The 12269-nt window shown below is 45.0% G+C and overlaps 2 protein-coding genes across 8 annotated transcripts in view; one reads left to right on the top strand and one right to left on the bottom strand.

The window, feature by feature from the left end:
* The window catches only part of FKBP15 (FKBP prolyl isomerase family member 15), a 27686-nt gene extending 24427 nt beyond the window's left edge, over positions 1-3259 (bottom strand). For 2 of the 4 annotated variants that reach the window (XM_055721296.1, XM_055721298.1), the window contains exons 1-4: positions 3109-3259; positions 1449-1558; positions 1049-1139; positions 343-412 (exon numbers count right to left, since the gene is read on the bottom strand). In XM_055721296.1, coding sequence (XP_055577271.1) covers positions 343-412; positions 1049-1139; positions 1449-1558; positions 3109-3164 — 327 coding nt within the window. In that variant the 5' untranslated portion in view covers positions 3165-3259. Of the gene's footprint in view, positions 1-342; positions 413-1048; positions 1140-1448; positions 1559-3108 lie in introns of those variants that run through there. The other 2 variants (XM_055721297.1, XM_055721299.1) reach the window with 2 other exon arrangements.
* SLC31A1 (solute carrier family 31 member 1) overlaps positions 3203-12269 on the top strand; it is a 27862-nt gene continuing 18795 nt past the window's right edge. For 2 of the 4 annotated variants that reach the window (XM_055721306.1, XM_055721304.1), the window contains exon 1: positions 3203-3317. The gene's annotated coding sequence lies outside the window, so the exon portion shown is untranslated. Of the gene's footprint in view, positions 3318-9886; positions 9972-12269 lie in introns of those variants that run through there. The other 2 variants (XM_055721305.1, XM_027809352.2) reach the window with 2 other exon arrangements.

The raw sequence follows: 12269 nt of genomic DNA, 5'->3' as shown, positions 1-12269 counted from the left end.
TTTCCACACACACAGATTTGTGATCCAGTTGTCAAAGACATTCTGAATAAACATCAAAATCACTTTCAGAAACATCAGAAAAGGTGCAGTGCCTGAAAAATTGCAAAATATTTCAGACATGAGCTGTAAGAGATCCTACAAACTTATGGATTGGGGAAAAGAAAGATGTCACCAAGGTAAATGGCTGAGCTATAAGAAAACCCAGGAGGGTGAGAAGGCATAAGCAGCAGGGGGACTAAGACTCCAACATGAAAAGCAAAGGCATACTGGCAAGCTCAGAGAAACACTACCTCGTATCAGTGCACTCTGGGCACGAAAATGTTAAAGTGAACTGTTTCTCACCTCTTTAGTAGCATGGTTCCCCACTACAGCTGCTCCATACTTGCCTTGTTTCAAGTACTGCCCATTTGTACTGGAAGACAAGCGAGATATTCAGCTGCAGAACCATCCCTGTCTTAGATTTCTCTCTACTGTTGCTGAGCTTTTCTTCTTTAGAGTTCAGGTCCCTTTCCTCATGCCTAAAATGCTAGGCAGCCTTCCTTTGCTCAAAGACATTACAACTTTCTTGTTTGCCTGAAGATTACAGGAGCATGTTACAGAATTTGAGTTGAAAACTGTTCTTTTCACAGATCCAGGACAAGTGATGTTTCATGCGATGGCAGTTTCAAGTGGACAGAGAATTTTACTGCTGTTACTCTGTGCTCGTGCCTCAGTTCTCCATGAGAGAACGCATGAGACATAAGTATTTGACAGAGCTGCCTGGAAACAGTGCAAATGTCAGACCAGCACCCCAGGACGTAGTTCCCTATAACGGCCAAAGCCAGAACATACTATTTATTTGATGGTTATGTAACCCAGAACTACAGCACAGTAACTGAAACTTCTTTTGAGCAGAAACTTGCATCAACTTGTAGCATTTCTACCATGTAGACACATCTATAAGCAACGGTCTCTTCCTACTCATCCAAAAGTATCTTCCCTCTTAGGTCTTAAGCTCCCACGGACACAGACTCTAAGAGGTCACACAGGAAACCATTGTCGCACTTACTATCGGTAAGCATAAACTGCAGTGGCCATGAACACCGATGGTGCTCCTGAAGCTGCTGGGGCCGCAGGAGCCTTCTGGGCTGCCTGACCTGCTGAAAAGTAAAAAGTAGGAATGCCTGTCAGTGATACAGAACTGCCACACTTGCTGGACAGTGACAATGCCACGCCACATTTGTTCCCCCAAGGAAAAATAACTCCAGGAGAAGATTAAAAAACAAAGCAAGGTACTAAATTCACCAAAGGCCACTAGAGTAGCTAGCTGTAGGGAGGGTACTAGAAGATAATACCATTCAAGAAAACTAAGTGAATTATTTGCACTGCTGTTATTCACAAAAGCCCTCATTCTTGCAGCAAGACACATGCTGCTATGATTTTTCCTCCAGACTCAAGCCATTACTTACCAGGTGCTGTTTGAGCCTTCTTAGGCTGCTTTGGTGCAGTGTACTGGAAGAATTCATTTCCATGGCTTGAGACTGTTTGATCCAGACCAAAGAGAGAGGCCAATCTGGCACTAGAAAGAAAAATAAACTATTTTACCTTATTTAACATGGGCTTTATAGATAATAAACACTGTTAATTGTATCAAATAGAAAGTGTTTACCATTACTTTAGAAATAAAGCGAGGGATGCATGTTAAGCAGCTCTACACAGCCATTTAATTTTGAATAAGCAGAACTTTTAGATGAAGAAGCTGGGGTAAACCGTACAATAATGTTTCATTTCCTCAAAAGCTACTGTAAGGAACAAACAAGTACTGAAACGACACCAAAAAAGAAGTTACTTTAAAGCAATGACTAGGACTACCCTCATATGAAATAGCTGATTGTTACAATGCTGAAAAAACTATGTGACAACAGAGGTGCCACCATTCAGCACTGGACTTTTTCTTCTTGAAATGTCCAGGAAATGGATTCTCCCATTAAGTTTTAAAATGGCAGATACTCTTCCCTGAAGTATGCTGCAGGCAAGTACGTTACACCTACAAGATATGCTGCTTACAGCTCTAGTGCTTTAAGCCCATTTAAGCTCACCTACTGTTATCACAGGACAAGTGAGTAATTCAAACTATGATGCAGAATCCATAAAGGACAATACGACTGCCACTGGACCAGCAGTATTTTACATGAGATGCCTTAAAAAAACAACCATTTGCTAAAACAATTTAGCATTAGTTTAGAATTAATTTTAGAAAAAAAATAATGTAGAATTAATTTACAAGACTTGTTAAACAGAAGCCTCTTGAAGAGGGTCAGGAGTGAGTGCAGCTGAAGATCCCTCACTTGTAACTTCAAGTGGCAACAAGTTACACAGTGTAAGAAAACTGGATGTGCTACCTTAAAATAGCAATAAAAGTTGCAAACTGCTGAACATACTCGGTGCAACCATTGCTGCTTAAACAGCCCCCAGCCTGGCATCTGCAGGGCCTCACACCTACAGCCTGATGCGAGGGGTGGCAGCCACTGTCTCTGCCGTGCCCCTGCCACCAGCCCCTGTTGGAAGAGCTCACAAAACCCACCACCCCCCGGGGCCCGCCTGCCTGCCCCCCCCCGCCGGGCCTGCCTGCCCCCACTGGGCCTGCCCCGCCCCCGGGCCTGCCCGCCTGCCCCCACCGGGACTGCCCCCCCCCCCCCGCGCCTGCCGGCCTGCCCCCACCGGGCCTGTCCCCCACCCCGGGGCCTGCCCGCCTGCCACCCCCACGAGGCCTGCCCCCCGCCCCGCCGGGCACACCGAGGGTCCGCCGGGCTGACCCCCAAAGCGGGACAGGAGAGGAGGGCCCAGACCCGGCGCTAAAGCCAGTGACGAGCTGAGGCCCCCGCCTGTGCTGCCCCCCACTGACCGGGGAGGCCCCCGCAGAGCCGGCTGCAGGGCCCTGCCACAGCGGGGAGGCCCCGCAGGCCATGGGCGGGCCCGCCCGCCGCTCACCGGGCCGGGCAGCAGCAAGGCCCAGCCCTGGGCCGCGCGGGGGGGCCCGACCCCCACCGCAAAGGGGCTTCACCGGGGCTGCCGCCCCCTCACCGCGGCGGGGAGGGACGGCTCGGCTGGGCCCCGCCGGCCGCTCACCCGCTGGCAGGGGACAGGAAATCCGCGTCGTCCTCCTCCGCCGCCGCCCCGAACATGGTCACAGACCCGCCACCACCACCGGGCCGCGATGTCGTGATAGCGTTGCCCAGCAGCGGAGCGCTTTCCGGCCGCGGGACGGGACCGACGGGGCGGGGCTTGGACTGGGGCGGGGCAAAGCGGCGGAGCCGTGGGCTCGTGGCGGTCGTGGGGTGAGTGACGTGTCGGGGTCACGGTGGTCTCGTGTTCCCCCCACCCCGGGACGCCTGAGGGGGCCCGCGGCCGCCGACCTCCGGGCGCCCTTGGCGGGACGCGGGGGCTTCGTCCCGGGCGTGAGGCGGCGGATGGCGGCGGGGGGCGGCCTGTCAGCGCTGGGGCACGGCCGCGGTACCTGAGGGGCCGGGCTGCCTCGGCGGAGAGGGGGGGCGGAGGGCTGAGGGGAATGCCCCGGGCAGGGGAAGCGGCCCCTGTGGGGCTGCCGGCCTGGCCTGGCGGGGGAGAGCGGGTGTGTTCCCCAGGGGACTGCGGGGCGCCCGGTCACCCCGTGCTGTCCTTGCCGGCCTGCCCGAGCCCGGGGGGCGGCCGTAACCCCCCCGGGGCTCGGGGGGCCGGGGGATGTCTGGCATGGCCGGAGGGTGGCCCCGTGGCTCTGGCGTGGCTTGGTGGCCACCCTGCGGCCCGGGGCTACGTGGGGAAGGTCGGGGACACGTGTGCTGTTTGTGCTCCAGAGCTGGTTCTCCTACAGCTTAGAGACGTGCTAACTGCTGTGTAATGCACTTTCCTCTTAGCATCAGAACCGTTTCTTGGGTTTAAAACCCTCTCAGCTGGCCCTCGTTAAGCAGTTTTATACCTTTGCCTTGTAACTGGAGAAATACGCCTCGCTGGTTGGGTTTTTTCTCTTCCTGAAGAAGCTGGGATCTCTCGGTGCCTTGTGAGACCCGCTGCCTTGTCTTTAATTTCTGTACTCAGAACCGGGTGATGTTGAAGTGCAGCAAAACAGAATGCAGGTGAGAGGAAAACAGCAATAAGGGTTGAATAATTTCCTGGCTTTGGATGCTTTCTGGCACCGACCAGAAACATGTAATAATAGTTACTTTTAGGGTATTTGAGTTAAAATGCGAAGTTACCAGGTCTGTTGTAGTATGGCATTTGCAGTAAGTTGGGAGTTTTATTGCGATGAGAATACAACATGATTGGGATATCAGTGATTTCACTTCTAAAGGTAAAAGACTAGAGGAAGTATTTAAGTAGGTTTTTTATTGCACAGTGTGTGATTGTTTTAGAATGAAACCTTCAAATGGTCTAAAACCTTGTTTCTGTTAAAAAAATAATTAAAACCAACACACACACATGCAATAGTTATACAAGGATTTGATGTAAATTCCTAATGGGAGCAGATTGTTCCTATCTTTATATGGCAGGTGGACATGAACTTCAAATAGATGTCGTTCCCGTGCTTCTTAGATGAAGAGACAGTTCATTGTTTTGCTTCCCTCCGTATTTCTATTAAGTCAGCAGTCAGGATAGATTTCTGTTTTTAAAATGGTGAAGACCTGTGTGGCTAAGTCCTAGTGTTGCACTTGAATTTAGGGTTTTTTAGGTACAGGTAACGTTATGTCTGTACCCAGCTTTTTCCTTTTGTGCAAATATTTAGTGCGAAGTTTAACTTGGAAAGAAAAACTTCACAGTTCTGGTACAATCAAGGATTCCTGTGCTGTGAGCAACCTCTTAGCTGAGAACCTGATGTGCTTTCCCACACTGGGATTCAGCACTGGCTTAATGTCAGTGAAGCGGGCAGGTAGCAGTTAGGAGTATGTACCACAGCACTACAGCTACGTCTAAGACCTGTCTTAGTTGTGTGTCGGGTTTTTAATTTAAGCTTTGTTCATAGCCCTCTTCTGCGTTTTAGTCGGCAGTGGGTTTGTGGCTCCACGAGTTCCCAGTCATAGACTGATTTTTCCTGCTTGTGCTCAAATTCCAAGCTTCAGAATGCTTTATAGTATGGCATTTTGTGCAAAGGTGGACTAAACTCTCTTCACAAGTATTTATTAAATTTACTTTTAATCTGTTTGATCTTAACTTGCCTCTGCTTGAGCCTGAGGTAAAGAAAGCTTTTGCAGTATTTTTCATGAGTAACAGTATGTGATTTTATAGGGTAAATTAGCATTCACTTTAATGGTCCCAATTCATCTAATTTATGATGTCATGCTCCCTGAGGCTTTCATGAAGTTTTGGATCATGCGTTACTTTTTTCCCCATCGTTCATTAAAAAAGGGGGCACTGGAAATAATGTGTAAATATTGCCATTTAAATGCGTGTTGGTTTCATGACTGTGGATCTATTGGTGAAGCAACTGTGACTAGCCTGCTGCACAGTACAAAATTAAAGTGATGCTTTTTGCTATGAACACAAAAATTGTTCCAGTAGCCAGGTTTTTTCTTCCCCCCCACCCCCCCAAAAAAAAAACCCTACAAACCAACCACAAAACCAACAACAAACAAACAACAAAAAACAGATTGAAAAGAGGGAAACTACTAGGAGTTGCAGGCTTCTGCACAACTTCATACTGAAAACTGAAAAATCATGTGTGGCTATTTTCTAATGAGATTTTGTTACGTCCGTTGGAAGTTGCAGAGAATTGTTTTAATTTTGTATCAGATTTCTAATCTAGAGCAGCTTTTTAGCTAGGCTGAGAATTAGAATAATTTCTGCCAGTAGAGAGGAAGAATTAAGTAAGCTTTCCAAGTCACTTCTGCATGTTTGCCTTTTTTGTTTTAAAGGCATAGTCCCTGCCACTTACTCAGACTTGTAGTGGTGCAAGAACTAGGTGGTTGTGGTTTATTTTTTTTATTATTTTTAGAAAAGAGGTTTGGGAGGATTCTTCTCTCACTTACCCCTTTGCAGTGTAACTTCAGGTTTTGAATTAGTGAGATTATCTATCCCTGAACAAAAGCTTAATGCTTGAGAAGGGAAGGTGTTGAGAATACTAATCTTTAAGTCTTCTAGTACAAATAGGTGAGATCTACCATATTTACATGGTGAGTTTTGAGTTAGGGCCCTAAGGAGCTTCCTTTCAGCTGTCTTTTTTTTCCAATCACACAGTAGGTCAGAGAAGACAGAACTTTTTGGTTTTTGAACTAAAATTGAATATTTTCTCCTTTTCTTTTTGGTTTATGTATTTGCTATAAAGATCCTTCTGCCCAACACCTTCTCCATGCTTGGCTGAAGGTCACCCTGAAAGTTAGCTGTAATCTGCATCAGAATTTTGCAAAGCTGAGTTGGAGCAGATTGCCAGCCTGAACTTCTCTAAAAGTCCGCCAGGAAATCACTGGGAATCTTGGCAATTTTTCCTCAGGGAAGGATGAAAAAGACTCAGTCAAGTTATGTTGCTTTTCTCTGGGAAATCCAATCTTAGTTAATCTACTCTATTGCCTTTTGCTTCAATCTAATTTTCTGAAAGTATTCCTAGTCAAGACCTAGGGGACTCAAGACCAGTGATTTTTTTTTCATTAACTTGTTCAGCTGAAAGCTGGAATCTGCTAACGCAGAGAATAATGGGACTAGTTATTGTAAACAAATTAAACTCCTGTTTTGTAGCACTACAAACTAACTTTCTAAAGCCTTTCATTTGTTGGTCCTGGATTAGAAGCCAATCTAAAAGCAGGAGGCTATGATAAAATACCTCCTTTTTGTCCTTCTGTTTCTACAGTTTTTAATGTCCTTTTCCCAATGCAGGTTTCAGGTCTTTTCTTCCCTGTGTCTCACCAGTTCATATCTGCAAGAGTCCTGCTGATTTCCAGTGACACTTGAACAATTGTGATGGCTAGCTACAACAACTGCTTGTATGGAAAATATTTTAAAATTTTCTTTTTGCTCTTTCACTCTGCACATATATAACATTAGAAAATCCCACAGTCATCACACTGCAGATGTGAATGTCATTTATAACCTGTTTTAAAAGTTTTATGTGCATATAATCTGTTCACTCTAATGTTTATCTGAATTAATACAGCAGACCATGTTAGATCACGGGCCAAAACGCTGTAAGTGGTTAAGTGTCTTACTGGATGCTCAGCACATCCTGGTATGAAGCCTGTGAAGCTGGGAGAAAAGGAGGAAAAGAATACAGCTGTTTTGCCATGAAACTAATAGTGAGTGCACCAAGTTTTCTCCTGCGACTTCGTGAGAGCTACTTCACTTTAACAAAGCCTTCTCTTCTGACACATGCTCATTAGTTATCAAGGACTCAAATCTCATTCCTCTGTTGAAGGTACGTGAGCTTGGAATATGAGCTTTGTGATATATTTAGCTGATCTTTTGGCTAACCTAGATAAAAGAAATCCTGACGGTCTTGGCTTTTTTCTGTTTTGAAGACTTAATATATCTTTGCGGAAGGAGTGTGTGGGGTAAATACACTTTACAGCTTTTTTTCATGTTAGAGGTAATGTAATTGGACTCGGATTTGCAAGATTAAAAAGCACTTTGAGGCCACCTTCAGTGTGCTTCCTGAGCTTACAGACTAATGCTTGTTAGCCAGCTGGCTAGTCTGCTCCAGTGTGATGAGCTTGGAAAAGCAGCTATTTGAAAGGTATATGGCTTCAGCCTCCTTATGGAGATGCTCATCCCTGTGACCCAGCCTGCTCCTTGTCTGATTTCATTCAAATGGGGAATGTGCTCTGCATGGGAAAATCAGAGCAGCTCTGTGCCATCCCAGTGTGGGCGCAGTGCCTGGCCCCGGTGAGCTGTGCAGCTCAGCAGCTCCTTGGCTGGGTTCCTCCATATTGTCTGGATGGAGGCTGCACTGAGAGCCAGGTATCCAGTTGATGAGTTGCTACCTCAGTTAACTTTTCCTGCTCTGAAAGCTCTGAAAAGACTCAACAATATATTGTCACAGCTTGACTGCATTTTCAAGCTTGCATCCTTTACTTGGGAAAGAAAAACACTAACAAATGTGGAGCGGTCTCAAAGCCAGTGCTCCCAGCAGGCAGGTGATCCCAGTTTATTCTCTTCTAGCCCTTGGGAAGTGACTGCTGTGGCTGCTGTCAGTGTAGAGCTCTGTGGGAGGGCAGCGAGATACCACACGCATCTCTGATCTAAGTCAACCCTTGTACATCAAAGTGATAAGGGAAGTAGAAGCACAAGCTCCTGAGGAGCACACCCAGCCCTGGAATACTGTGGAGGTGAAGTGCAACTCACAGGCTTGGTCTGGTTTTCTCAGTTGCATTTTTTTTTTTTTATGGTTCCCTTGTTTGTCTGGGCTCCTGAACTAATGGATTTGACAAGAGACTTGACTCATGATTTCTGGGTTCTCTGCCAGGAGAGTTTTATACAGATCAAGTTACCATTGGCTTTGGTGCCCTTTATTAACTTGGGATAAGACATTCTCTCACGAGGATGTACTGAACCTTAATGTTTAAGGTGGTGTCAGGTAAGACTGAAGTGTGTGGGATGACTGTGTTACATGTACAGTCAAACTGAAGCCTAAAGAACTTAAAAGATGGTTGGGAGTTTTACAGCTGCCTTCATGTTCCTGCTACAGGTTTGGTTCTACTTGTAAAGGCATTTTTGTGCTGCTCTCTTCATACAAGGCATAAACAGACTACTGTCCGTAGGATATCCTGTTGCATAGATAGTAAAGGCTAACACGTTTTATTCTGTTTGTTTTGCTGCTTTGGTAAGACATAGTAGTTTAAACAAACTTTTTGGCAGCATCATGGCTTTCCTTAAGTTGCTGAATTCCTTAAGTGAGACCATCTAGTACATCACAATAGTAGGATCGTGTGCACTGCTTACCATTTGATACCTTTTTGTGTAACTCTTGCTTTTGATCTTGCTTGAAACCACTGCCCCTACAATAAGGACACTTGTATTGCAGAGCACAGTACAGCCATATTTCTTGCACTTTTTCTCTTTTGTCATGTTTTTTCTTTTGTAGCAATTGCTGATGCCAGCTTTCTGTTCAGAAAGGTCAGAGAGCCAGTGACCCAGACAGGATTTGTCTTGTACACACTGTGGAAGAATTTCTGCAGAATTTATGATACATCTGCCTTGTTATTTTTTACACTCTCCCAGGCTCCTAAAAACTAGTCTAGAGCTTTGAAAATGTCACATTTCTTCATTGTGAGGTAGATACTAAAACTGTTTGCTTTCTTACAGTATCCAAAAGCAAGCAAAATAATTTCTCTGACAGAAATGTGAAAATGTGTTTGAAATGTGTTTTGTGTAATGTATTTGAAAGTAATCTCTGCAACACATTTAATCTGGTCAGGGACTTCTAAAATCTCTTTGCATTTTTGTGAAGATCTCGTGAAGAAGATTCAGGGGTTACTTTTGCTGTTACATGGAGCTTTATGTGAGCATCCCAGTCCTTGGTCTGGTCCTAACATGATTGGCTTATGCCTTCAGTAGGCTGCACAGCCCAAGCAGTCAGTATTTATCTTGGGTCATATGAAATCTTCGGCTGTAACAATAGGGTTTGTCAATACTTTGTGAGGGATATTTCATAATATTCTACTCACCCAGAGCAGAAAGTAGCAGAAATTGCTGCTGCTTCAGACCTTACCCCTGTTTTGCTCAACTATTAGAAGCTGTATATAAACATTTCCCACTGACCGTATTGCAAGTAGTAGGTCTGGTTTGAAATAGGCTGCAGGTCAGGCAATAAATAGGCTTAAAGCAGAGTAAAAGTGATCATAGCTGAATCCAAGCAGTAGTTAATGATTAGCCTTTGATATAGATAATGATATGAGTTCTGCTTGTCAGCATTATCTGGAAGTTTAGAAACATTGATCCATCTCGGACTAGTTGCCCATTTGGAGAAGGCTGTTCTTCTGGAGTCAGTAGGTAGAAAACCTGTCTCTGGAGTAGTAAGTACTCAGCTTTTTGGGGTTTTTTTTAGCTCTGAATCATTTCTGCTTTGGATTAGCAGCTCTGTGGCAGCCCAGTGGTTTGAAAGCTAGGTGAAGAACGCAGTGTTCAAAGCTTTTTCCTGGTGTGGTTTATTGTCACTCATAACTAAAATAAAAAATTTGTTGCTATTTGTTCTAGCTTTCCGTGCCCTAGAGGTAGTCCTGTCAGAAGAGTGTCATGAGACCAAGGCTCTTCCAAAGACAGGTTCCTTCCCAGGGAATGGCTTGACTTCATTGCCCTTTCCCTCTTCTTGATATTGCAGGAGATCTTCGACCTTGTTGAGTTGTCAAAGAGTGAAGGTGGGATTGGAATTTTGTATTTCCAAAAGCGAAAATGTAGAGGTGCTCTGTTCTATAGACTAGGGCTAAGAATTTGTCCTCTGAACTCTTAGAGGTGTTTGTGTTACTACCTGGAAGCTATTTATATATCACATGTTCTTTTGCTGTTACCTGAGACCACAGAGCAAGAGTAGGAAAAGTGCCTCTGGTGATGTATGTTTTGGTCTTAACCATCTGCCGAAACAGAGATTGACTTCCTGGGCTTCATTAAAAACACAGTGGAATGGATTTTGATAATGATGACCTGTGTTCTGCCTTGCTTTTTTTTCTCAGAAACAGCTTCGGGCTTCTCAAAACAACGGGTGTTTGAACAATTGAAGCAAAAGAATTTGATTCTTGCTTGTGGTAGAACAAGCTTTTGTTTTGAGGGAGAGTCATAGGTGGTGATACAAAATGAAATGAACACACATTCATTTGCCTTCTGCAAGAAGGGAAAGCATAAGTATTTTTTTAAAAGTCAACCTTTCAAACTATTAGGTCTTTAGTGAAAAGCCTATGTTTAAAAGGTGACCCTGACAGGCCAGAGTAGGAATTGGAAGTCCCTGCGTATTCCCGTAGGAGCTGACATCAGCAACGCATGGCTAGTGCGGCAATGCCTGGCATAGACTGGAATGTGACAGCTCCAGGGAAGGTGAATGATTGAGTGGCCACCTTAAAACACTGTGACTGCACATGGACAGGCATCTAAGGAGTAATTGTAGACAAACAGCTACTTAAATATGAAAAGAAAGGAGTGAAACCTGTTCCTGGGATCGTTATTCAAGGAAGCTTTCACATGTGGTTGAGTCTAATGCACTTCATAATGAAGGTGTTAGAAGAACATACATGAATTGCTTAAAACAATGTGTCTCATATCATATGTGTGGAACGGATTCCTAAAAATTAACAAGGAGTTCTGGAAGCTGCTTTTCTTCTTGTCCAGATTCTCAAAACATACCTGAAAGCCAGTTCAGAACTTGTACAAAAGTTGCCTTTCTGTGCTAAGTCTGGTTATGATGTTGAAAAACAGCCAGAGGGGAGAAATGAGCTGGTTTTCCACATGTGCGGCTTTGTGTAAATGGCTAGGTTGTTATCAGCTGATCCATTAACTTAAAACTATCTTTGTTACCACTGCACTGCAGTGCCTTAGGCATTGCCTGAGTTCACTGGAGGCAAGATTTCTCTGCCAAAGGATTCGCAGGAACTTTTTAGTTCAACTGGAGGATTGGTGTCTGGGTCCATAAATGATGGCTGCGCTGCCAGAGCACAGAGCAGCTCCTCACCGTATCTGCAAGAACTGATAAGTCCTTGATGTGTGCAGGTTATTAAACTACATGTGTAGTTGTCATTCTCAGGGGGTAATAGGGTGCTGACTGGGCAACCTGCTGAGCGTGCTTGAACAGGGAAGTTGGACTAGATGATCTCAGGAGGGCTCCTAAACCTCAGCGTTTCTGTGACTGAAAATCTTAACTGCAACTCCTCCTGCGGCGACATGTGGAGCAAGGGCAAGTAGGGTGAGATCTCGGAATCTTCTGTGAGTCTTCTGAATCATATGTGTCAATGGACTTTAGGCTCCCTTTTATGAGGCCTGTAATAAACTGATACCATGCACTTTATTACCCTCAGCATTAGTTTTATCTACATGAGACAAAGGTATTTATGATGTTGCTAGATAAAAATCTGTAATCCTGCACCTGTATTAAAGGCTAGATAATGCACTTTAGGGCACATCAAGTCACATTGCATTTTTGCAGCTGAGGAAACTGTTGCTTACTTGGGAATGCACTTGCTGACCCTTGGTTTCATTTTGTGTCCTCTGAGATTTTACAGTCTTACAGGGCTTAAGGCTAGAAGACACCATTTTAAATAGCTCTGGTCAGAGCTGTTTATACTGTTCAGCCTGATGTGTTTCCTTCCCACTTCAGCAAGCCATGAAGC

The sequence above is a fragment of the Falco cherrug genome, chromosome 9, assembly GCF_023634085.1.
Source record: "Falco cherrug isolate bFalChe1 chromosome 9, bFalChe1.pri, whole genome shotgun sequence".
Taxonomy (NCBI): domain Eukaryota; kingdom Metazoa; phylum Chordata; class Aves; order Falconiformes; family Falconidae; genus Falco; species Falco cherrug.
This window is presented reverse-complemented; position numbering and strand designations above follow the sequence as displayed.